Raw genomic sequence first — 27803 nt, forward strand, 5'->3', positions numbered from 1 at the left:
GGGGGCAGGGGCCGGATTCCCGCTTGAGTTCGCCTGACGCAGTAAGAAGGTAACGGGCAGACCCCGGAGGCCGCTGCGTGTTCGGAACTGGCAATCAAGAGGCCTGTAGCAGGATAGGGCCCTCCTGGCTAGACAGGCACAGTGCGGGAAGAAGACCCCTGGCGAACAACAGCAGAAGAAAGAGAGTGTGCCGCTTGGGGTAAGAGAGTTGCAGCGCTGGCCCCTGTGTGAACGGCAATGAGCCCCGGGGGCCTTATGGGCCACAAGACCATCAAGATGTGGGAACTGGTGGGGGTCCCCAGCAAGGGGCTCATAGGAGGCAATACATACCAGAGATCTGAAGGAGATCTGTGACCTCTCTGCGGGTGAATGCCTACACAGGGACCCACAACAAATGTAAAGTGCCAATGGAGGGACCTGGTGCAGGCAAGTTCTGAGGCGGGGGAGTGAGTCCAGGATCTGTCTCTACTGAGGCATCCCCTGCAGAGCGACAGGGAGACGCTGAGAGGGCCAGACTGGGGGTCCCTCTGTGGCTGGAAGAAGCAGATGAGGCCCTGAGAGTGCGACCTCGAAGATGCCAGAGACCCCCTGTGCGTGCAGAGCTGTGGAGCGAGCGCTGCACTGTGAGAGAGCGGTGAGCGCATAGACGGCGGGGAGGCCCTCTGAGGTGAAGTCTGGTGAGCAAGGACCCAGGGGAGATCCACAGCGGTGCCTGAGACCCGGAACAACGGAGGACGCTAAGAGGGCCCGGCCCGGCACAGGCCCGCCTTGTGACAGCGCCGCACTGCGGCCCAAGACGGACAACCGGCAGGACCACTGGAGCACTGAAGGGGGTACCACACTGGGCGGAACACGTGGACATATCGAGCTGGAGCCCTCAACAGGCGCTGAAGAGAGTGTGTACCAGAACTGAGGGGGAGTGGCGGGCTAAGTCGGCAGAAATAGCCTATGCAACGGACCGTAGAGCACCCAGTAGGGAAGGTGAACTGACGCGCCAAGCGATCTGGTAACTGCGCTTAACGAGTCTACGTGGTACCAGTGCCTCGCAGGCCCAGACGGCGCGATGGGGAAGGTTCAAAAGAAAAAGGACAGAGAGAAGGCTCCAACAGAGCAGACGACAGAGGAGAAAGGGGGGGCCCAACCACAAGCTGAGCACTCTGGAGACCGTCCGCTTCAAGACATTTTACAGGCTATCACCTCTTCGAGCGCAAGACTGGAGGCCAAGATCAACTCAATGGGGCTGGACCTGGGCCTGCTTCGGGAAGAGACGGAGAAGGCTGCATGCTTGCGCTGCGGGGAGAGGGAGGCACACATAATTCACATGTTCTAGAGTTGCCCCACACTGCAACTCTTCTGGGAGGACATACAGCGGGTGGTAGTTGGTCTCATCGATAAGGTGCTTCTGCGCACGCAATACAAAACACTATCTCCTAGGATGGATCCTGCATACAGACAGAAATAAAGTGACGGGAAAGTTCCAGGACCTGGCATATGTCCTGGCAAAAAGAGAACTAGCTAGGAATTGGAAGGCTCCTGGGGGACAGAGGATTGCTTTCTGGAAAATGACCTGGAAAAATGGGCAGGGGCAGAAAGTAGACTGCTCATCGGGGAAGCGAGCCAAGGGATTGGCCACATAGATAGACCCAGGGCGTGAGAAAACCTACTGACCGAACTGATAACGGGTGAACAAGATGGCAGCGGGGCGAGCTCCCCACAGCCGGCTATACCAGAGAGGGAGGGAGAGAGTGTTGAACAGCTAGAGCAGCAACATTAGACACCATTTCACACGGCGGATACCACCTGCGTCATGCACAGAATCTAGAACTCAGATTATGTTCACTTTAGCTCATCTCAAGGGGAGGAGGAGGACCTGTTATGTTGGAAGGGGTGTTAAACCATGAACATTCAAGTATAAAGATATGTTGTAACATAATATGACAATGATAAGAATAATGTATGGATCCACTATTGCTATCTTAAAAATACAATAAAATTTGGTTGGAAAAAAAATATATAGAATTTTTCGACAAGACCCTTACAGTTCCCTGAGACTAGGAAGTGGTCGATGTACGATGGGGACATCGCCCCTTCATATGTTTGGGTAGCGATTTCTCCCTCGTGTTCAACAGACTCCATAATTTCTAAATGATGTGTATGCATAGCAAAATTATTCGCTTCTCCATAACAATTATGGGGAAAGTAAACAATAGGGTCGCCATTTTTTTTTGTTGAGTTTTCTATAGCGCGGACCAGACCCAAGGTAGGGTAACAGAGCGCTTTACAAAGTGAGCAGGGAAATAAAAGTACATTTGTTATCAACAGCAACGACAGAAAACAACGCTAATAAGTAACAACAAGGACATATTCAAGTTCAGGGGATACAGGCAGAGAGTGGAACAGCTTTGCGATAGGAGGTCAAATCAGACTTAAAAAGTCATTATCTTCAAGATAAATGTAGCAGCTGGCTTGGTATTTGTGCGGATTTTAAGGCAGGAGTTTGCTCATCATGAATGCTTTTGCTTCCTTTTTGAAGAGGAATGTTAAGGTGATTTTTTTGATAAGTGGCGGAAGCGAGTTCCATATTCTTGGCGCCGCACCAGAAAATGCTCTGTCGGAGGTTTTTGTCTTATTGAACCTTGCGGGTTTCAGGAGTAGGTTATCTGTGCTCCTGGAATGTCTGTTTCCTCCAGATAGGGTACGTTTTTGGGCTAGAAACTGCGGGGTGTTGTGGTGTAACGCCTTATGGGTTATATGATCATCACTATAACCACATTGTTCCCTTATTGAGATTTTGCATATTTCACAATTTAAATCACCAGCCCAGATTAGTGAGTAGTCTCCCCCCCCCCCCAAACCCCTTAAAAAGTCATCCAGGTCCTTTTCCAGTAGCATAATTACCCTATGTCTTGTGCTGTCAAAGACATTGCTATACAAATGTATCACTACTATGCACTGTTTTCCTTTAATACAAAAAAGTAAAAAACTGGTAATACTGTGATTTGGTGTAAGCTCTCTTTAGTGTCAGAGGTGAGGTTACTGAAACTAGTACAGCTAAACCTTCTTTTGCTCTCCCTGCCTTCGATGGGATTTCTTGAGTAAAAATCATTTTGAAACCGTTAATAAAAAAGATTTCTGTAAGCCAAGTTTCATGTAATAAAATTAGAGTGCAATTCTGTATCGTTTTAAGCCAGATCCATGCCAGATTTTTAAAATAACTACATGTATCTCAATGGGGATGTCCAAAAAATCTGGCATGGATCCGGCCCTCCAGGACTGGTTTGGAGACCCCTGTTTTAAGCCATTCCTTATCATGTAGCTTACTTTTGAGCCCTGCAACATTCCATGACATAAAAGTTAAGGATCCATGTAATAAATGATCATTTGGTTTGTTAGCAGTAGACCTAGTTAAAGGGGGGATATGATTACCATCATTCAGTTGCACTACATTCTCCCGCAGTCAATCAATTTCACTAAAACGTCATAAAAGAGCAAACCTGTTAGGCATGGATGGTATCATACACGGATCCATATTATGGAAATTTCTACTAGTTGTTGGGAAGGGCTCATTTCAAGGTTTGTAAAATTAGGCAAGTGGAACAGCAGTAATAATATCAACAGGACAATTAGCTGGCCATACATATTTAGCTGACATTTCTTCAATCAGAGATCCCACCCCCTCCGGGCTGCAGAAATTCACAACAACACAATCTCCTTTACATGATTTTTTCGTGCTGCCCACCCAGCTCACTCTTCTTAACTCTTCTGATAGAGTACATTAGTGCTGCAATTTGAATTTATAGTAAACCAATGCACAACACGATTCTTTAAAGTCCCCCAAGTCTCTGTGGTATTGTCTGTCAATTTCGGGCCTTTTTTTTTTTTAAATAATAACATAAAGAGTTGCCTGGGGGGTAGAGAGAAACCTCATCAGGCTTCGTGGATCGATAATTCATGCAAAGTTCTTTTTCATGATCTATATTTTTAGTTTCTGAACGGTGTTTATTACATGGGTTATTAATTATTATCCCTTGATATTACAGCGGATGTTAATTGTTACGCGTACATTGTATATATGATTGAGACTATTGTGATTGTTTTTTCTAGATGTGAGACACACCAGTTTTGACACGGAGGAGAATTATTATGGACTAAATTGTCCATCTATATCCTTTATATTTGAATAATATTAATATTCCACTTCTAATTTCTGCACTTATATCAGCAGTAGCAAAGTATACGAACAGAGGCCCTGAAGAAAGCCTAAGGAAATCCTTTTCCACCAGAGGCTGAAACATGTTGGCCCTTTTTTAGTAGTCATATATTTGTTTGAGACTACCGTCTTTTGCACTGTTCTTGTTTTTAATTAGAGGGCAAAACAATCCACAGAATAAAATGTTTCTTCTTTTTGTTTTTGCCACCCTATTTTAACCCACTACACACTTATTTCTTTGCAGTGCACTGATTCCCATATCTATTCTATCTACCTCATGGTCAGCACAGTGATTGTGGACAAGGCTCACAAACTCTTCTAAGAAAGTGGGAGCGGAGATGGTCTCAATGATCTAGAGACAGACCGCCCCACGGCCATGGATGACCAAATGAGAATATAGATCATCACAAGACATTTGATGGGAATCCATTTTCATTGAGTCTCACTTATAATCACCTGTGTTCACAATCATTTTCTATTGTCGAGTGCTTTATATTTAGGCTTAATAGGAATCTCTGTGTCCTCCACTGATTTAATTACAGTAGTGCCTATTGAATGGATGAATAGATCCATCCCTTTTAGACCCCTGGTTCTCTGGTTGTATTACGAGAGTTACATAAGGCCAAAGCCAGGACTCAAAAGGAGTGCCCTCCATTCTGGCTCTTCTGATGAGGGGTATAAAAGCCAAATTCAAGGCTGCCGAGCATAAGGCTCTAGTAGGTAGATACGGTTGCATCAAGGCAGCGAAACTGGGGACCCCTTGCTTGTAAAGGATCTTGTGAAGGATACATAGAGCTTTGCACAGCATACGCTTCTCGATGAGCAGCCAATGAAGTTTGCCAACGATTCGAGAAATGGAGCAAAATTTGGGGAGGGAAAAGAGTAATCTAGCAGCTGCATTCTGGACAACTTGTATGACAGATCTTTTAGCACCCAGATATAGAATGCTACAATAATCTGGGCATGACATGATAAAAGCTTGTATAATCAATTGGTGGACTTGTCGAGTAAAAAATCCCATAATGGATTTGAGAATTTTCAAGGTGCCAACGCATGAGCCAGCTAGGATTCTGACTTTAGTTTTGAAAGATAGCGAGTCGCCCAGCCAATACACCAAGAGTTTTTACCACAGATTTGTATTTGGGGGCTGGAGGGCCTTATGCTTTTGGCCACCAATTATTTCTCCAAAGGGGAGTGTGGCTGCCCAACAGAACATTCTCAACTTTATTAGCATTCAGCTTTAAACAGTTGTCATGCATCCAGGTGGCGACAGCTATTAGGCAGTTATGAAAATTAGCTCTACAACCCACCGAATCCCCAGATAGAGAGATAATTAATTGAGTGTCATCAGCATAGGACACCAATGAGATCCCAAACGACTTCACCACATCATCTAATGGTCTGACATAGATATTAAAGAGAGTAGGACTTAGTGCAGAACCCAGGGGAACGCCGTGTACCAACCCTATGTGAGATGAAGGAAAATGGGGCAATATCACTTAAAAAGACTGGCCCCATAAAAAGGAGGTAAACCAAGTCACAGCTTTGCCACGCACCCCCAATTCATGGAGTCGACGTTGCAGCACCGCATGGGAGACCGTGTCAAAGGCAGCACTTAGGTCCAAGAGAATCAGTGCATGAGAGTTGCCAGCGTCTACAGCACAGCGTAAGGACTCAGTTACTGTCAAAACAGTAGATTCAGTACTAGAAGGTCTGAAACCATTCTGTGAAGGATCTAAAATGTGGCTGTGCTCTAGAAAATTAGTCAGAAGGTTATTCAGATGTTTCTCCACTACCTTAGATAAAAACGGTGGCAGAGAGATGGGGCGAAGGTTTTCTGGTTGGGCAGCATCAAGCGAAGGCTTTTTCTAATTAGCATGCTTCTTTGTCGTTGGCACCATGGCTGTGCTTAGAGAAAGATTGGACAGTTCCAGAAAGATAGGTTTAATAGTCTCCTGAAATTTAAAAATATTCTCTGGTTTTAATGGGTTGTCTGGAGATCCTGATTTAATCTGCTGTATCAAGGTAGAGATAGAGTTATCATCAAGGAGGGTCAACTCTTCCAATTCTGCCATTTGTGAATGATTGACCATAATATCATAAGAGACCGGCTCTTCCGTTTCATCACTTTATATCGGTTTCATCATTTTTGGATCACATTATTGTTTTTTTTTATATTGTGTCAGTGATCCCATTTGATTTAATCACTAGTGTCATTACTGAAGCCATGGAAAAGAACTCATTTCAAATATATAGTTAATCTCTCGGACTCCCATCACATGAGCAAAATATATTCCAATTCTTCAAACTCCCAGATGACACTCCCAAGATCTTTGTTTGAAACTGTGATCCAAGTCTTTAAAATTTATACAGATTAGGAGTTCACTTCCCTCAGAGCAGTATTACTATATTACCTCACACTATTGGCAACGTGGTGTTTCAATCAGCCTCCCATGGACTTTTGCATTGGAATACATGAACGATTGTTTCAAATATGAAAAATATAATTAATCATCATACATTTGATTCTTCATTTTATAAATGCATTGTACAAGAAAGAATAATTTTGCCACTTTTTTGCCTGGTGCAAGGCTGAGCCACTACGACCACTATTTACACCACCACCATCATCAATACTATCACCACCTTTACCATTGGAGCAACTAATACCACTATCACTATCATCTCCATTACCCCACCACGATTACCACAATACCATTACTACCACCACCACCACATCTCTGGTGCATGCCTGTGTTTTGCATACTTTCCCAGATGACGGCAAGGCCTGTTGTCGTTGCCAATGCATATTTTATCAGTTTATGTGGCGTACAGTCATTTTTGCCCTTGGGACAAACACTGCTACTCAAGCTCATGCAGATTTGAAACACTACAGCAGAATAGTAGAATCTTATTTCAACACAGTAGGTAAGAACCTAGCGAAATTCCTGAGAAGTGATTAACTTAAGGTGACACCAAAAGACTAAGTGCTGGGCCACAGTAGATGCTACTTTCTCAGAATGGACCAGATTGCCCTGGCCCATTTACAAGTTCTCCGACCTTGTCACCCATAACCTAGTACATTTTGGAAAGTATTTGAAAGTATTTGGCACCCTGAGATGGAGGTTCCTATACGAGGTTACGAGGTGCTGAAAAGGATAAACATCTGACCTTCAGGTTTCTGTCCTATAACCAAGCCCTTCATAACAACCCCTGGTCGAGTTCTCATAAAGAGTGCCCTGTCCGAACCATTACCGATTGAGTGAGGCACCAGGCAGAGCTATTCCCTCTCTCCCTTACTATTCGATCCGGCAATTGAACTCTCAGCTTCCTGGACACATAAGGATGGCATTGGAGCAGCCTTGTAAGTGGAGCAGGGCATTGAAGATCAGATCTTGCTGTAGGAATCAATGCTCCTATTTCTTCAGTGCCCATGATGGGAACTGACGTGCTATTTGACTGTAATCGGTTAGAAAGAGACCATCCAGTCAATTTAATCAGAGTGGGAATGTTGCATGGGACTTCCACATGGTAAATTATTAGCAAAAAGTCAAATGGGTGGTTGGTGGGATGCGGTTAAAAAAGCTACAGCTAGGGGTGTAAATAGTCCAAAACTGAATCAGTCTGCTGACAAAATACTAATAGAGTGGCTACAGAGGTAGAAATACTAAAAAATGTGTTAGTAGGTAGAATCCGGTATGGACGCCATTTATATCTTTCCTACTGGCCAACATAACAATGGCAGCAGTGATGATCTCAAAGTCTATGAAATACATTCCATCCCATCAGCTCTCATTCTCTCCGGCTAGAGAGACCAGAGAATTCTGTTCCTCACGTTTGGATGGGGTATGGCTGGATGCTGAATCCGGATATCCATTATCATAAAATAAAAACATCCTTGCAAGCTCTACCTCTTCAGGTACAGATGTATGTTGTTTCTGAACCTCATGTAATGAGTCCCAGCAATTAAAGGTATACCTTGGTATCATAATGCCTCCCACAGGGCAGCATGCACAGAAGCGGATATCTGGCAGGCCTGGTTCTTCAAAATATAGTCACCTTCAAGCACTCAGAGCGTGGTATTTTAAATACATATTATAGTATCTCAACATTGTCCATTTTGATCTTGTTCACCAGTAGAATTATGTATCTGTCCAGTAGTCAAGGAAGTGAATACAATATTTACACTGAGTCTTACCTTGGAGGGATCCGCACTCCATTGTCTAGCTGGGCCAGGTTGTTGGCATACTTGGAAACCAGAAGTTCTTCCTCCCAGGAATCTGGATCTTGTTTTACATATGGGGATTTTGAATTTAGTACTGCGTCACAGGCTATGGTCACCTGAAATGAGGTACAGACTTTTAGAACAAAATGGACAATTATTCATAGGTATTTGCTTATAAATTGATTCCTTGCTTCAAGATAGTATTTGGGTAACCAAGACAAAATATTTTAGAAATCAAATCTTAAAATATTTCAGAAAAACAACTTGTGCTTTCAATATATTTTATGTAGGGGTAGTGGGGCGCCTCTAATATTAATATTTTCTCAGTGACCAGATGTTAGACTCGGCGGTCTCTAGTTGGCAGAGGTATACACTTCTGGCAAATAGGGACTCACCTCCTCTAGTCAGGGCAAGAGGATCACACACTTAGATAACCCCTGCTCACCCCCTCGGTAGCTTGGCAAAGCAGATAGGCTTATCTCAGAGGCAGTGCGTTAAGCATTTACGCCCACATACAGTAATAAAGTGAAGACACTACAAATGGACACGACACAGTAGTATTATAAAAATACGAATGTTTATATAAGGCTTAGCACAAGACCAAATAACGACAAAAATATACCACAATCTTAATAAATACTCTTGGAAGGAAAAATAATAGTTCAAGCGTAGTTTCTTCTTAGCACACTGTCTTTAGTATCAAAAACAACTCTTCTTCTTTAGATCACAGTTCCTGGCAACAATGTAACCCACACGGGAGTCACACGACGTCGAGGCAAAGTTAATCCAAAGGTTCGGCGTCGACCGCGAGGAGCGCTACGTCGAGCCCGCAGTCACACGGACCCCCAACAACACAGTACCTTAGGAAAATGAAGCACACGATGATCAGCGGCGTCGAGCAATCCGGCGTCGCGTCTTCGGTGTCGATCAGGCCTCAGTACTCGTCGATGTCGATGATGATGTTGCAAGCGTGAGCAGCGCTCACGGCGTCGAGAGGGCTCGAAGTCGATGCGATCAGCAGCGGTGCAGACACGAGGTCACTTGGAGCTGGAGCCGAACTCACTACTCACTGGCGTTGCTGCTGGCGTCGATCGGGCCCGGCGGCCGGCGTCGAGGAAGCGGGACACTGGAGCCGTTACTCACGATGTCGGGCTGGATTCGGCGGCGTCCGTCGGCGTCGAGATTGCTGGATTCTTTCAGAGGTGCTGGATTCTCAAGTTCCAGCAACAAGCACTTTTAGCAGATGAAGTCCTTTAGCCCTGTGACTTCAACAGGAGGCTGGCACTCTTCCAGCCCTTGAGATTTCCTTAGCAAAGTTCGAGAGTACACACTCAGTTCCTCTTTCCTGGTTCCTTGGCAAAAATAAAGAAGCAACTACAGGATTCCCCCCAGCAAACAGCACACATGCAGAAGGGGTAGGCAAGTCCTTGGATCAGCAGGCTTTTTGTCCTTGGTTCCGGTTCCTTGTCAGAATTGATCTAAAGTCTTGGTTCAGGGGTCCTTCTCTTATACCCCTTTTCGGCTTTGATCCCTTTGTCCATGCAGGGGAACTCCCCCTCATTCCGGGTCTGTGGTGGGTAAAGCCAGGTGGTGACACCTGGCCGATTCACGGTGCAGGGCCGGGTCCTCAGACGCCCAGCAGGAGGTGGAGCCAGTATTGTCACTGGCAAGAGCAGAGCTATCCGTCGCTCGGCAGGAGGTGGAGCCAGCATTGTATCGGGCAGGGCCAGCTATCAAGAGCTACTCTTCCCCTACTCTAAAGGCAAATGCACCACTCACCCCATACTGACTCATTCAGAACTCTGGAGCCACCCAGCCCCTGTCACACACACACCAAACCAGCAGAGACAAGAAAATAGTCACTTTCTAAAAGTGCTATTTTCAAACCCAGAGTCCAAAAACCATCCACCTAAACGGATGCGTTATCAAACCCCGAGTTTAGGGATACCAAACTCGACATTGCACCATGCTCCCCGAGCCAGCTAGGATCATACCATTAATAATCCCGGCAGCTCATTCTAACTAATGGAGAGCAGGCGACCTTACGATAGTGAAGTACGAAGATGGCGGTAGTTCACTATTAGGACATGCCAACTTCGTCAGGCTTGTCCTACCTTATACTTACAATGCACCCTGCCCTCGGGCCTACCATAGGGGTGACTAAGAGGAAGTTAAGGGAAGGTTGGGAGGACTGGCAAGTAGGCGTACTTGCGCAGCCCGCGTGACAGTACGAGACTGCACGTAGGTCTCGCAATGACAGACCTGTAGACATACGTTTACTAGGCCGTTCGTGTGGGTGGCACAACACGTGCTGCAAGCCCACTAGCGGCCTTTGCATTTACAAGCCCCGGCACCCCGCGTGCACTAGACTAGGGACTGACAGTAAACCAAATAAGCCAAACATGGAATTCAATCAATACAGTAATTTAACATAGGGAGCACTTGCACCGCGGCACTGATTAGCAGTGGCACAGTGCCCAGAGCGATATACCAGCAAAAACACCGTAAACAGAGGAGGCAAACAGAAAAAAATGAAGGAGAGACTCAAGCCAATGATGTCAGGTCTAACACGTGTCCCCTCCAGCTGAAATGTGGGGAGAACTACCCTTAACCTAGGGAGTCCTCATCACTAAGGCGGAAAAATCTGGACAGACCATTCAGCATTGGCGTGATCTGTACCAGGGTAGCGTTCCACCGTAAAGTCCATCCCCTGTAGGGAAATGGACTACCTCAACAGTTTCGGATTCTCACCCCTCATCTGCATCAACCATCTGAGGGGCCTGTGGTCTGTCTGAACCCGGAAGTGAGTCCCAAACAGGTAGGGTCTTCGCTTCTTCAGCGCCCAGATCACAGCAAATGCTTCACGCTCTATCGCACTCCACCTCTGTTCCCTGGGAAGTAACCTCCTACTGATGAAGGCTACGGGTAAGTCTCGGCCCTCTTCATTTACCTGAGCTAGAACAGCTCCCATGCCATGCTCTGAAGCGTCCGTCTGGACAACAAATTCTTTAGAAAAGTCGGGTGCCTGGAGTATGGGTGCCGTACACATTGCAGTTTTCAGGGTGTCGAAGGCCGTTTGACAGGCGTCAGTCCAAATCACATTTCGCGGCTGCTTCCTGGAAGTCAGCGACGTCAAGGGGTGCACAATGTTACCGTAATACTTGACGAACCTCCTGTAGTAACCCTCGAGTCCTAAAAAGGCTCTCACCTCCGTTTGGGTTTTGGGCGGTGCCCAAGCCAGGATGGTATCGATCTTGGGTTGCAGGGGGGCCACCTTGCCACTCCCTACTTGGTGCTCCAAGTACACCACGGAACCCTGCCCAATCTGACACTTACTGGCTTTGATTGTGAGGCCTGCTCTGCGCAGGGCCAACAACACTTCCTAGAGGTGGCGCACGTGTTCCTCCCAACTGGCGCTGAACACTGCGATGTCGTCCATGTAGGCGGCACTGAAATCCTCCAGTCCAGCCAAGACCTGGTTGACCAACCTCTGGAAGGTGGCAGGGGCATTCTTCATCCCAAAGGGCATAACCCCGAACTGGTAGAGCCCATCTGGTGTGGAGAATGCGGACCTCTCCTTTGCCCCATCGGTCAAGGCGATCTGCCAGTACACAGACGTCAGATCAAACGTACTAAGGTACCGGGCAGCCCCCAACCGATCTATGAGCTCATCAGCTCTGGGGATGGGGTGCGCGTCAGTCTTCGTGACCGAATTGAGTCCTCGTAATCCACGCAGAACCGGAGTTCGGGTGAAGCATCAGGCGCCGCAGCCTTCGGGACCAAGACCACTGGGCTGGCCCAAGGACTGCTAGAGGACTCAACCACCCCCAAGGCAAATATTTTGGAGACCTCCTCCTTAATGTAAGCTCTGACCTTGTCAGTCACCCTGTAAGCCTTGTGCTTCACAGGAGGGCTGTCCCCGGTGTCGATGTCATGGACACACCAGTGAGCGACACCAGGAATCAAGGAGAACAGATCAGGGAATTGTCCCAACAGTTGGCGACAATCTTGCTGCTGTTCAAGGGTCAGTGTGTTAGAGAGGACCACACCATCCACTGACCCGTCTTGCTCTTTTGCGTACAGGAGGTCAGGAAGAGGCTCGCTCTCCTCTTCCATTCCGGCATCTGTAGCTAGGAGCATGCCCGCTTCGGACCTTTCTAAGTGGGGTTTCAAACGGTTGACATGCAGGACCCTCAAGGGGTTCCTGGGAGATTTCAAGTCCACCAAGTAGGTGACATCGTTCTTCTTCTCCACAACCTTAAACGGTCCAGTCCACCTGTCCTTGAGCGCACAAGGTTCCACAGGGGACATGACCCAAACTTCTTGACCAGGCTGAAGTTCGACCAGAGTGGCATTCCGGTCGTACCACCGCTTCATCTCTTCCTGGCTGGCCTCCAGATTTGCCTGAGCAAGATCTCTGAAGCGCCTAGTCTGGTTCCTAAAGGCCAGCATGTAACTGTATACATCCTGGGGAGATTTCCAGGGAGATTGCTCCCAGCCTTCTTTGACCAGACTCAAAGGTCCTCTTACCGGGTGCCCGTACAAAAGCTCAAAGGGGCTGAACCCTATAGACTTCTGCGGCACCTCACGGTAAGCAAACAGCAGGCATGGCAAGAGGACGTCCCATTTACGCCTAATTGGTTCTTCAAGACCCATGATCATGCCTTTAATGGTCCGGTTGAATCTCTCAACTAGCCCATTACCATGAGGGTGGTAAGGAGTGGTGAACTTGTAGGTTACCCCACACTCCTTCCACAGAGACTTCATATAGTTGTAAATGAAGTTGGTGCCCCGGTCCGACACCACCTCTCTGGGGAACCCCATGCGGGAGAAAACACCCATCAGTGCCCGTCCCACCACGGGGGCCGTCACTGTTCGGAGAGGGATGGCTTCCGGGTACCGTGTGGCATGGTCCACCAAGACCAGGATGAACCTGTTGCTCAGGGCTGTCTTGGGGTCCAGGGGCCCAACAATGTCAATCCCCACCCGGTCAAAGGGGGTACTGACAACCGGAAAAGGTTGGAGGGGAGCCTTCTGCTTCCTTCCGCTTTTCCCACTTGCCTGGCAAGTGTGACAGGTTTTACAATGGATGTCTACATCCCTTCTCATCTGAGGCCAATAAAAATGGGTGACAAGCCTGTCATAGGTCTTGTCCTGCCCCAGATGTCCAGCTAACGGAACGTCATGAACCAAACCCAGTAGGAAGGCTCTGAAGCGCTGGGGTACCACCAGCACACGGGCTGACCCAGGCTCAGCAGCCTTAGGCTCGCTATACAGGAGGTCGTTCTCCCAGTAGACAAAATGTGATCCTGACTGATCGCCTGCGGTTTGGGCTGAGGCCTGCTGCCTCATACCCACAAGAGAAGGGCACACTTTCTGTTCTGCACAAAATTCTTCCCTGGAGGGACCACCATCCTACTGCCAGTGGGTCAGCTCGGGCAGGTCTCCCAGTTCAGCATCTTGTTCCCCTGTGGGCTCCAGGGCAATTCCCTCGGGGTCTACCTCCTCCTGGACCACGGGAACGGTGGGGGCCGGTTTCCCACACCTCCTGCCTCTTCTCTTCACAGCTGGGTTCTGGACCATAGTTTCAGGCTCCGGGACCCCATCAACACCCTTACTCGTTGTCATCGATCGAGTGGTCGCACACACCCACTCTGGCACACCCAACATTTTCAAATGTGATGCTCGCTCCACCTTAGCCCAAGGGGAGTCTTCCAAATCATTGCCCAGAAGACAATCAACAGGCATGGCGGGCCTCACAGCAACCTGAAGAGTACCTGAAACTCATTCAAAGGAAACTTGAGCCACCTCACACTCTTTCTGGGAGTTGTCGGCAGCTATCACGGGGTAGAATGCGTGGGGAACCACCTGCTCTCTGGACACCAAGTGACACTTGACAGCTGTCACACTCGCTCCGGTGTCTCTGAGAGCCTCCACTCTATGGCCATTAATGATCACCCACTGACTATATTTATTAGTGTTACTAGGCAGCGGGGGTGGCTGGACCATTTCCATATCTCCTAGCGAGACCAGGGACATCTCTGCGGGACCCCTCCCACTATGGGCAACCATTCTCCTCCCCTCCCAGGGCTACACTCGCCAACTGAAGGGGGGGTGCACGTGGTGGTGCATTAGAGTCCCTCATGGGACACTGGGGATCATAAAAACGATGTCCTACCTGCTTACAAACATTGCAGGTCATTGGGCCCCTATGAACAGGTTTACCTGTCGGGGCTCAGGGTTTCTTCACAGGGGGAGGCTGGGAACCTTTCCCTTGGTTCCCTTGGGGATTACTTTGGGGCCCTTTCTGGGACTCCTTCTGTTTACCCTTGTCCCCCCCACTCTTCTGCTAGGGACCCTGCCTACCTTTGGCTGAGTCTCCCACTGGACCCTTGTGGACCCTGGTACTGACCCAGCAGTCCGCCTCCTCAGCAAGTTTTCTAGGATCAGATATCTTGCTATCAATAAGGTGCTGGCGCAGCTCTGGAAAACAGTTATTCGACAAGTGCTCCCAAGCAAACAAATCATAAAGAGCTTCGTAACTTTCCACTTTGCTGCCCTTTACCCAACCTTCCATGGCTCTGCAAAAATATGACACATACTCCACCCACGTCGTACCAGGCAACTTCTTACATTCTCTAAAAGCTTGTCTGTACTTTTCTGGGGTTAGGCCATACCTCAACATTAAAGCATCTTTCATATGAGCATAAGACATCCTATCCTCCATAGGAATATCTAACAGGGTATCTCTCCCCTCATTCACAAAGCGACTCCACAACCCCGCTCCCCAATCCTTCTCAGGGACCCGGTGGGCCAACAATGCTAACTCATATGCTTTAAACCATTGACCAATATCCTCATTCTTATGATAATCTTGGATCACATCTTTAGGAAAATAAAACCTACTTTCTGCAGGCACAGATGGGATGCTGCCACCAGAGGGATTCACTTCTAAACTCTTAGGTTGGAGCTCTATCTCCCTCAACCTTGTGTCATGCTCCAAAGCTAACTTTTCTCTTTCAAACCCCAACCTTTTGATCTCCATATCAGCTTCTCTCCTACCTCTTGCATTTTCTAACTCCAACTGCCAATTTATCTTAAGTTTGGCCATTTCCATGTTGTAGGCTTGTTCCTTCGCCCTCTCTTCTCTTTCTTCGGGCGAAAGACCTTTAGAGGAAACACTGCTACCGGGAGGAGGCACGGGCCCATTCACTGGTACCTCCTCCTCCCCTTCCACTGGCGGTACCACCACCGGATCAGTATGATCTCTGGACTCTAACCAGGCCTCCAAGGCTTTGCGATATTCCTCCTTCAATGAGAGGCCTTTGGTAGGAACTTTAAACTGCTTGCAAAAGGATTTCAGCACCTTTGCTGGGTATTCGTTGATCTTACTCCTATCAAAGTCCTCCACAACAACAACAGGGGTAGTGACTCCGGCATCACTCATGGTCAAAACTGGCAGTGTTCAAAAAATCAAGCTTCAGAAAAGCGGAGAACAAAAATAGAATCCTACCAAAATAGATTGTGGCTGCGCTATGGTCTGCTTTCACTATGTAGCGTACACTAATCACTGCACATGGGTCGTAAACGCAAAGTTCAAATCCTCACCGCTGACCCACCAATGTTAGACTCGGCAGTCTCTAGTTGACGGAGGTATACACTTCTGGCAAATAGGGACTCACCTCCTCTAGTCAGGGCAAGGGGATCACACACTTAGATAACCCCTGCTCACCCCCTCGGTAGCTTGGCAAAGCAGATAGGCTTATCTCAGAGGCAGTGCGTTAAGCATTTATGACCACATACAGTAATAAAGTGAAGACACTACAAATGGACACGACACAGTAGTATTATAAAAATACGAATGTTTATATAAGGCTTAGCACAAGACCAAATAACGACAAAAATATACCACAATCTTAATAAATACTCTTGGAAGGAAAAATAATAGTTCAAGCGTAGTTTCTTCTTAGCACACAGTCTTAAGTATCAAAAGCAACTCTTCTTCTTTAGATCACAGTTCCTGGCAACAATGTAACCCACACGGGAGTCACACGACGTCGAGGCAAAGTTAATCCAAAGGGTCGGCGTCGACCGCGAGGAGCGCTACGTCGAGCCCGGAGTCACACGGACCCCCAACAACACAGTACCTTAGGAAAATGAAGCACACGATGATCAGCGGCGTCGAGCAATCTGGCGTCGCGCATTCGGTGTCGATCAGGCCTCAGTAGTCGTCGATGATGATGTTGCAAGCGTGAGCAGCGCTCACGGCATCAAGAGGGCTCGAAGTCGATGAGATTAGCAGCAGTGCAGACACAAGGTCACTTGGAGCTGGAGCCAAACTCACTACTCATTGGCGTTGCTGCTGGCGTCGATCGGGCCCGGCAGCCGGCGCCGAGGAAGCGGGACACTGGAGCCGTTACTCACGATGTCGGGCTGGATTCGGCGGCGTCTGTCGGCGTCGAGATTGCTGGATTCTTTCAGAGGTGCTGGATTCTCAAGTTCCAGCAACAAGCACTTTTAGCAGATGAAGTCCTTTAGCCCTGTGACTTCAACAGGAGCCTGGCACTCTTCCAGCCCTTGGAGATTTCCTTAGCAAAGTTCGAGAGTACACACTCAGTTCCTCTCTCCTGGTTCCTTGGCAAAAATAAAGAAGCAACTGCAGGATTCCCCCCAGCAAACAGCACACTTGCAGAAGGGGTAGGCAAGTCCTTGGATCAGCAGGCTTCTTGTCCTTGGTTCCGGTTCCTTGTCAGAATTGATCTAAAGTCTTGGTTCAGGGGTCGTTCTCTTATACCCCTTTTCGGCTTTGATCCCTTTGTCCATGCAGGGGAACTCCCCCTCATTCCGGGTCTGTGGTGGGTGTAGCCAGGTGGTGACACCTGGCCGATTCACGGTGCAGGGCCGGGTCTTCAGACGCCCAGCAGGAGGAGGAGCCAGTATTGTCACTGGCAGGAGCAGAGCTATCCGTCGCTCGACAGGAGGTGGAGCCAGCATTGTATCGGGCAGGGCCAGCTATCAAGAGCTACTCTTCCCCTACTCTCAAGGCAAATGCACCACTCACCCCATACTGACTCATTCAGAACTCTGGAGCCACCCAGCCCCTGTCACACACACACACCAAACCAGCAGAAACCAGAAATAGTTAGACAAAAAAATAGTCACTTTCTAAAAGTGCTATTTTCAAACCCAGAGTCCAAAAACCATCCACCCAAACGGATGCGTTATCAAACCCCGAGTTTAGGGATACCAAACTCGACATTGCACCATGCTCCCCGAGCCAGCTAGGATCATACCATTAATAATCCCGGCAGCTCATTCTAACTAATGGAGAGCAGGCGATCTTACGATAGTGAAGTACGAAGATGGCGGTAGTTCACGATTAGGACATGCCAACTTCGTCAGGCTTGTCCTACCTTATACTTACAATGCATCCTGCCCTCGGGCCTACCATAGGGGTGACTAAGATGAAGTTAAGGGAAGGTTGGGAGGACTGGCAAGTAGGCGTACTTGCGCAACCCACGTGACAGTACGAGACTGCACGTAGGTCTCGCAATGACAGACCCGTAGACATACGTTTACTAGGCCGCTCGTGTGGGTGGCACAACACGTGCTGCAAGTCCACTAGCGGCCTTTGTATTTACAAGCCCCGGCACTCTGCGTGCACTAGACTAGGGACTGACAGTAAACCAAATAAGCCAAACATGGAATTCAATCAATACAGTAATTTAACATAGGGAGCACTTGCACCGCAGCACTGATTAGCAGTGGCACAGTGCCAAGAGCGATATACCAGCAAAAACATCGAAAACAGAGGAGGCAAACAGAAAAAAATGAAGGAGAGACTCAAGCCAATGATGTCAGGTCTAACACCAGGGTCTTAAGGTACCCTGTTCACCCTTAGTTAAGCAGGCATGACGATTAAATGAATAGAAATATGCAACACCATACACCAAAGCAAGACCCTATTAAATATAATGTTTTCTATCATTTTCAGAATTTCTAGACGTATAATAGCAAACTCTAGGCAGAACAGAAAGCTAATAAAACATTTTCAGAGTAAAACAGAGGACATTTCTAGCACAATATCCAATAAGAACATAACTTTGTTTTATATAACCAATTGGTTATCACATAACCAATAATTTGTCAAGGATCAAAAGTGTTAACTGTTATTCCTTCCCAAACCAGCTAAATAAATCTAGCAAAAAAGCCTGAAATCTTTAAATTTAATTTAATCCAAAAGGCAGGTTGAATCCGAAACTGGTCCCAGGATGCTTGCTTCCGGTCCAGGGAAGACATGGCTTGGCAGTTCGGGCTGGACTGTTCCCATGAGGCACAGGGTCAGACTGATTTGCATATGGCCATGTCTGAACTGGGGTGGCTGAGTCAGCTAAAGAACGGTGATGGATTCAAACCAGATCAGTTGACTGGGGGTGAGTGTTTGATTTGCTCAAACGCTCCGTCCATCATCCCCTTTTGTATGACTTAACAAACAGCCAATTTCCTTTTAGAAAGAACTGCCACTCCACCCGCATTTCATTGGGGCTACATTTCAATCTACCCTTCTCTGCCCATTGCGTATTATGCAGGAATAGGGAACAGATTATTTTAGGTCTCCAGTTCCTATTTTCAGGTGTATTCTATGATACTTAGCAGTCACTTTACTATGTAGGTGAGGTGGGCTGAGAAAAAAGGAGATGATCAAGAGGCACGGCTGTCTAATCTGACATCTCAGGTTCAGCCCTACACAGATGAAAAAGTCTAAAGTAAAAGTCCGACATCAGCTAGACTCCCCCATTGGTCTTGTAGTTTGTCATGGGGCGGCCACTCTAACTTAGTAAAGCCCTGCTGTTTTAGAAATAATAATGTGATACACAGATCAAAGATCCAGAGTTGTACTGAATGGTGCCAAGAGATGAACTATCTACCATCTGCTTGATCAGAGTATTCTCTGTTCCATCCTTTAAAAACAATTTTAGATAGTATTTTACAAACAAAATAGTACACTACTTTTTTCACATTACACTATTGTCAGCTTTAGGTTCCACAATAAGAGCACTGAAGAACCACTCCACTCAACGCATCTCCCGACTGCTTTTCTTACAATGTTGGGCGTGTCAAGCCACGAGCTGTCTAGTTCATTTGCTGGATTAGTTCTTCAAGTTTGTCCAATCAAAATTACTGAAAAGGACCTAAGCTGCTCTCTGTGTAACTATATTACTGACTTATTTGCTAGGGGTAATGACATTTCAAAGTGCTGTTTAGTGTCCATTGTATCTCTATAAGTGTCATCTGCAATTTCAAATATCCAAACATATACTATATATTCAAGTATAGAAGGCGGGATCATAAAGGCATAGAAGACAGTGCCTACAGTAGACATGACTCACCTTTTAGTTTTGGGAAAATAAATGGGAAACATGCTCAGATCCTAATGGGTAATAAGTACATGCAGGAAGAAATACAGGTATACACATTGGCTGATTAATATACATTGGCTGATTCCAACTAGTCACCCTGGAAAGTTTGGATAGCATTTGTTCACACCATTATGCTCACCCTCAAAGCCCCTATGAAAAATAGACCATTTGCCTATCTCCATACAAATGGAAGTAACCATGTGATATGAAACTTACAGAGAAGAGATGAGACTGGGCACTAGACCTATTGGGTTAAACCAGCTGCAAAAGCTGATAAGAATAATGTAGGTTATTGAACAAGCGATGCAGCAATTTTTGTTATTTAGCATTTAAATAGCACGCCCGACCATTATCGGCCTTAATACGGAATTACTGTATCCCTATAAACAAGCCTGCTTGAGTAACATCCTTTTCATGGTGGAAAGCCCTTCGGGCTAGCAAAAACTACAGCATTATACAGAACCTAGTGCTGAATGTTATTATTACAAGAGTATACCTATTAAACAGGTTCAAAATCATCCACACTGGCACAGAATTTGGGTAAAAACGTATTGAAGCCTACAGCAACGTAGCGGAGACTCGAGAGAACCCAATGATGATACCGCCCTTTGAGAAACGACTAACTCCTCGTATGGAAGTGAAGAAGCTGCATAAGCAATGAAGTGATAAATGGCTAGAACCACACCAACGGTGTGGATCAGAATTGGGAGATCCTGCAGATGCATTTAATATAAGGAACACCTAACAACCATAGACCAAAAATAAGCTTCCAGGGAACAGAAAAACATCAGACTCACTGACCAGCGCTGGTAATTCTTCTATATTTGGTAAGGGGATTTCAAAGTGATCTGGAAAGATAATGAGTTTAACTTCATCTTCATATTCATAGTCGCTGCTGGAATCAAAATGTATTTCTAGATCTGCAAAAAAAAGAGGAGATTTATTGTGAGTGACAAATAAAGCACCATCAAATACAAATGAGATACTCTAAGTATTTCGGGTTCGAACAGGCACAGCATGAGGCATCAACACAAACTTCAAGAAATTGAAACTGGACAATATCCAAATAGTGCCCTGAAAATGAATTGCTTTTACGGTAGAAATATAGGAAGGAGAGCCTTCACGGTTATGATGTGACCACTAACAAACTATATTATATTGGTGCGTGAAGGCAGGTTACTGAAAATAAATACATAAATAACAAGCATTTGCAATGCAATAGGTCTCGCATTTGGGAGAGTTAGAGCTATTGTCATTGATAATGACAATGTCTTTTACCTAAATGTTTTTGTTTGGAGTCTAGCGGGTGTATGTGGTGTGGAGTGGAAGTATGTGGGTTTGTTTTGGAATTGTGTGATGTGGAGTGGATTTGTGTAATGGAATTTTGTGGCATGCTGAATAGATAGGGGAGCGAGCTGCAGAGAATAGATAGAATGGAAGAGAGAGGAATAGGTATTTTGTGCAGGAAGTGGTGAATGAACTCCAGACAGATGAGCAGAAAGAGTGTGAGAGAAAGAAGGGGAGAGCAGGTGTCAGACGCACAAAGAGGAAGGACCTGTGTTTGCAGAAGACACCCCAAGAAGAGGAGGAGAGCGTGGGATAAAGGGCTGAAAACTTAATCTGTGAGCAGGCAGTATAGAGCGGAGATAGGAAGTGTGAGGGATGTCAAGGGTCAGTGGGATTGCGAGATGAGAGGAGTTGAGGCGGTAGACATTTTTGTTTTCAAATGTATCTGTTTAAGTTAACATTCCTGACTGTAAAAAAGTTTCATTTTTATAAGTGGAATGAGAGCACAGGTTGGCGAGCCTTTAAAACTTTGACAGTTATGGGTCAAGAGGACACACTCAAATTGGTGGGGGTTGGTGGAGGTTGAAAAGGGAGACTGCTTTTATAGGAAGGTTTGAGAGGCAAGGAGAAAAACTCCATCTGGTAACAAACATGTGTGACCCGTGCAGAATGTATTTATTTGTTAAAAAATACCATGCAAAGAGATGATTTTTTTTAAAGTACTGCACTGCAAAGTTTTTTCTGTTTATATATTGGTGTCCTACAACTTAGGGCACTATTTTGTCCGCCCGCCAGGTATGTGGGGCCGCCCGCCAGGGGTGCGGCGGTCCCGCTGTGCCGATTACGATGCGCCCGTCACAGTGGCATCACGCATATTTTACATTGCTACGGGCGGTGCTGAAGCAGCACCTGCCGCAATGTAAAAACAGCATGTTGTGTATTTACATGCACAATGTGGCAGGCACCGAACGGTGCCTGCCACCTTGTGCATACAAATGCAGGGGGGTGCCATAGGTACCCCCATGTGCACCCCCCAACACCCTGGGGACCCGCAACAGGCCCCCAAAAGCAAAGATCGCATGCCTTTCCATGGGAACAACGCCGCCATGGAAAGGCTGATCTCCGCCAACATCCTAAAATGCATTGCGGTGTCTTGCAGACACCGCCACCATATTAAACATGTTTTCCGCCCACCACAGACCCCACAGCCATCCTAATATGGAAGAGGGTCTTTCTGGTGTGGATGGGGGCAGTTCACCCCCGCCGGCCCGGCGGGTGTGAACCGACCGCCATCCTAATGGGCCCTATAGTTTGGCAAGTTAACAGTCTTCTCAGAATTCTGAATATCGCACAAAATTATGCACAAGTCAGGATGTTGTTTACCAAACAGTGTGATTGGTGCGGCACCCCTAGATACTTTTTACGGCACACTGGAGTGGCGTGACACACATACTGTGAACCACTGAGAAACAATTAATTTCAATAATCAAAACAAAAAGAAGGGATCTCATAGGGTTCCTGGGGGCGGGAAAGCAGTGTTGTGGGAGGGGTAAGGGAGTCGGTCTTGCTTTAAGCTAAAGGAAAGTGATGCCTCCTTTAACAAGCCATCTCCCAAAGAAAAAAGGAGTGCCCACAAAAACACAATAATTAAAGAAAGTGGAAAACCACATGAATCAGGGCCAATCCACAGGGAGGATCTAAAAAAACAAAAGGCAGGAGTAATTAATCATGCGAACCAAAGGAAAGCATACATTTGTGAAAGGCCCGAAGGAGAACAAATGAAAAATAGAGGAGGGGCTTCAAGCCACGGTGTACATTACAGAATGCCTCACAGAGCAGCCCATGTGCTGCCCAAGCTTGACGTAAATAGGAAGAAAAATGACACTCCTCTCATGTGCGCATTTCCTCCTTCTTGAGGGTTCCACTTGCCCACAACGATTTGTGGAATGAAAACTTCACAGTCAATATATCTAAAAAGCACAGTCAACTTCTCTAAAACTGTCAATTATCCCAAAATATACTACACTGATTTACACCAAACAGTAAATAGATCTGTTCAGAGTGAAATTCTGTCTTCATGCCAAGTGCCATAGAAATAGATTGGTCGCTTTTCAGACAGTAGAGAGCAAAAATGTATATGGAAGTCAGCAGGCTAGTGGGACTAATGTATAAGAATTAATGAAAAAAAAAACTGAGAAACCACAATGGAGGAAAACAAATCATGGAAACCCAATTTTAATAAAAGACAATTTTAAGGAAATACAAATAAATCGTAATTTAAAGGAAAGACAATTTTAAGGAAAAATCGAAATTACATTTAACTTGGATAGAGTTTAACTCCTTCCTTGCTGCCGTCGGCCATTGGCCGACGGCAGCACTACCTCCACAGTGCTGCCGTCGGCCAATGGCCGACGCGGCCCCGCCTGTTTTGCGGAAGTACCGCACTGCGGGAAAATCGGGGCCACAGTAAACGGGTTAAGACTAGTGTGGGGTTTATAGGTTCAGGGAAGAGTATTGTTTAGTGACGGTAGGGCTTTTTGCGGGGTCAGGGATGGGGGGGTATTTAGGGATGTGAGGCTTGCTTTTTTTTAGGTATCAGCAATGGGTGAGGTTTAGGGCTGGTGATGGATTTTTATGGTTCACGGATGAGTGGAGTTTAAGGGTGTGAACCGTGTTTATGATTCATGAATAAGTGGAGAGTTGAGGCGATGAGGGCTTTTAAGGTTCAGTGATGGGTAGAGGTTAGGGCAACAAAGAGTTTTAAGGATTCAGGACTGGGTGGCATTTAGGATGGCGAGGGGTTTTAAGCATTAGCTCTAATTTAGATGTAGAATGGGTTTTTAGGGTTTAGAGTTGGGTAGAGTTTAGAGGCAGTGAGGGGTGTTAGGGGTCATAAATGAGTGGTGTTTAAGGGTGGGGAGGGGTTTTAAGTGGTGTGGTATGGAATGGGTGGGTATAGGTATAGAAAGATGTTTTTACGGTATAGGAATGGGTGGAGTTTGGGGATAGTGATGGGTTTTATGGTTCACAGATGGGTGGATTGTAGGTGCTGAAAGATCTTTTAGGATTCAGGGATGGTGTAGTTTAGGGTTCAGGGATGGTTGTAATTTAGGCGTAGTGAGGGGTTTTCAGGTTTCTGGGATGGGTGTAGTTTAGTGCTATAACAGTCTTTTGGAGTTCCGGCATGTGTGTAGTTTGGGTGTGGTGAGGGGTTTTTAGGGGGCAGAAATTGATGGTCTTTAGGGGTTCTGAGGGCTCATGGATGGATGGTGTTTAGAGGTGGTGAGTGATCCAAAGTAATTGTTCGCTTATGTAAGAAATATAAAGCTGAAAAAATGTCCTCTGCACTAAAGCACTGAAGTAAATACCTCTGACAAAACTGTTTCTGAAAGTAACACCTCCAACCACTGTATTTACACCTTAAAAAAAATGAGCATGCAACTGCCTATTTCACACAAAAATACAGTCTATGAATTGGTTTCTATGTAATGGTAAATTACATTATTTCTGAAAATTTCCATTAAAATGTTTAAGTGAAATGGTTTCTCAAGAATGGTATTCCACAGAATAGTTTTTCTTTTAAATCAGATACAAAACAGGAGGATAGCTCAGCTGCATTAGGCAAGGATAAGGGAAGCCTATTTCCTTCACCTGAGAGCAGAGATTGACGTTGGCCACAGTATGCATACTTTCACCTCCCGGTTCTTGAGGTGGTCACATTGATGGATGCGTCATAAATCATTCACAATTAACACCCACAAAATTGAGCTCTTTATACTGGACAAGGAGCAATTTTCCTATTCCTCCAACTCATGGTCTGCAGATGCCTCTAGAAGATATGGAGGAGCAACAAAAACCCGGAAACTCACTCAACCTCCAAATCCGCCGTCAACACACACCACCTCCTCCTGAAAAGCACCAAGAAAATACTCCTTCAAGACAGAATCAAGGGCAACGCCTACAACAGCAAAGAACTCTTCGTCATCATCAATGAGTTTGCCAGGCCCAACAGCGAGACCACAGACAATCCCCCTCCCAAGGCCTCTGTAACAAACTCAGCACCTTCTTCCACCATAAGATCAGGAAGATCTACGACAGCTCCGACACCCTGGACCCGGCTGCCACGCCCGCCACCACTGCACACAACCAAGCCACCCCTCAACAGACTGTGCTGTGTTGGACACAGCTCACTACAGAGGACACCCTCAAGACCATGAACAGAATCCACTGAGGAGCCCTGACAGACCCATGCCTCCATCACATCTTCCACAGAGCAGGTACCGCCACCGCCCCCAGCTCTTCCGCACCATCAACTGCTCCATCAAAACTGACACCTTTCCCGATGACTGGAAACATGCCGAGATAAACATCCTGCTGAAGAAGCCATCCTCAGACCGATTTACCTCAAGAACTTCAGACTGATCTCCCTCCTCCCCTTCACAGCCAAGGTCAAGGAGAAGGCCATCAATGCCCAGCTCTCAGAGTTCATCGAACCAACCACGTCCTGGACACCTCCCAATCCGTCTTCTAAAGCAACCACAGCACAGACTGTACTCCTCATCGCCACAGACAACATCCACTCCCTCCTCGACCCAGGCAAAACCGTAGCCCTCATCCTACTAGATCGCTCTGCTACCTACGACACTGTCTCCCATCACACCCTAATCACCAGACTCCACTGGTATCCGAGACAAGGCCCTGGACTGAATCCACTCCTTCCTCATCGACCGGACCCAGCAAGTCAGACGACCACTGTTTCTCTCAGAACCCACAGAGATCAGCTATGGAGTCCCCCAGGGCTCCTCCCTGAGCCCCACCCTCTTCTACATGGCCCCTCTAGCAGCCATCGTCAGAGACTCAACATCGTCTCCTACACCGACGACACCCAGCTGATCCTCTCCCTCACCAATGAACCCTCAACCGCAGTAACCAACTTCCACAGTGGAATGAAGGCCGTTGCTACATGGATGAAAGACAGCTGCCTCAAGCTCAACTCGGACAAGACCGAAGTTCTCATCCTAAGACCCACCCCATCAGCCTGGAACGACTCCTGGTGGGCCAGCCGCCATGGGGCTCCACTCATCCAGATGGACCACGCATGCAACCTTGGCATTATATTGGACTCTTCATTCACAATGAACTGCCAAATTAGCGCAGTCTCCTCAGCGTGCTTCCAAATGCTCTGTCTGCTCTGAAATACTTTCAGAGGGATCCCCACAGATTTCAGAAGGACGGACACACACGCACTCATCACCAGCAGACTTGACTACAGCAACACACCCTACGCTGACATCACCCAGAAATAGCTCAAGAAACTACAGAACGTCCAAAACACCGCCACCAGACTGGTCCTTGACATTCCCCGCCTCAGCCACATCATACAACACCTCAGTCAACTCATCTGGTTCCAAGACAACAAGAGAGTCACCTTCAAGCTCCTCACTCACGCCTACAAAGCCCTATTCAACGAAGGACCAGCGTACCTGAACCACTGCCTCACATCCTACGTACCCACCAGACAACTCTGATCCACCCAACTCGTTCTCGCCTCCATCCCCAGGATCCACAAGACCAGAACCGGAGGAAGATTGCTCTCCTACCTCGCCGCCAAGACCTGGCACACTTTACCCCTGCACCTCAGGCAATCAGCGCCACTGACCCAATTCAGGAACGACCTCAAGACCTGGCTCTTCGAATGATCCTCCACCCAGTCCGACCAGCAGCCCTCCTCCCCCCAGCACCTTCAGACCCTCATGGGCGAGTAGCCACACTTTACAGTCCCCTGATTGATTGATTGATCTTTACCTTGCCTTTCCACTTTAGATTCCTCTTCCCCCGTGCTTTCTGATTTCAGGCCGTAGTTGTTTTCTTCAACAGAGGTTGGTCCATTACATCAATTCCGCCCATTCAGATCATTCTTTGATCATCTCCTAGCAAAGCTGAGCCACTGATCACTTTCCCCTTTTTTTGGTTGTAAAGGGCCAGAATTATCTCCCTCTCTACCTTCACTTGATAGACAATCATCTGGCCTTCCCCAATGCTTTAAAGACTCTTTTTTTCCTGGTTTTATTAAATCCTTTTTATACTCTATTTTTGTCCAGTTACTCCTTTTAGCACCAGGTTCCCTTAAAGGTGACAGTGTGCTTTACAAATGCCTTAGCATAGCAGAACATAAATCACAATTCCTCCAAATCCACCAAATGCCACCAAACAGATAATCATAAGGGTCAAAAACTCTGCAGAAAGTTTCCTCCATTCAACAACAGGCCCTGTGTCATACTTACAGTCAGACAGATGGTGCATAACATGTAACTCAATCACCATGCAACTTGACACCAATGCTTACCGGCTGTTTTACAAGCCCAGAACAGTCAGTGCTCTGTTACTGTTGTGTCGGATCGGCCATGACTCAGGAGGAAAAATGGTGTGCTAGTCAAGCAAAGGAGAGTTATCCGGGTGAGATAAAGGATGTAGAGCAAGAGTGTGGCTTGTTACACAGGGACAAAATAAAAAAACTCTGGGAAAGTAACTTGTTAAAGGAATTGGGCAATTTGGAAGGATTCCATAAGTGGGGGCTGTTGGGAATAGACTTACTGGGGGACATATGGCGGAACCAGGCCCTAATTACATTCGTAGACTTGCAAGCAGAATATAGTATAGT

The 27803-nt window shown here is 46.8% G+C and overlaps 1 protein-coding gene across 1 annotated transcript in view; it reads right to left on the reverse strand.

Annotated features, from left to right (window-relative positions):
* USP13 (ubiquitin specific peptidase 13) overlaps window positions 1–27803 on the reverse strand; it is a 365038-nt gene that overhangs the window by 234967 nt on the left and 102268 nt on the right. Inside the window, exons 4-5 of the mRNA XM_086944367.1 lie at window positions 20657–20775; window positions 8409–8551 (exon numbers count right to left, since the gene is read on the reverse strand). Coding sequence (XP_086800493.1) covers window positions 8409–8551; window positions 20657–20775 — 262 coding nt within the window. The remainder of the gene's footprint in view (window positions 1–8408; window positions 8552–20656; window positions 20776–27803) is intronic.

This window comes from Lissotriton vulgaris, chromosome 11, assembly GCF_964263255.1.
Source record: "Lissotriton vulgaris chromosome 11, aLisVul1.2, whole genome shotgun sequence".
NCBI classification, from domain to species: domain Eukaryota; kingdom Metazoa; phylum Chordata; class Amphibia; order Caudata; family Salamandridae; genus Lissotriton; species Lissotriton vulgaris.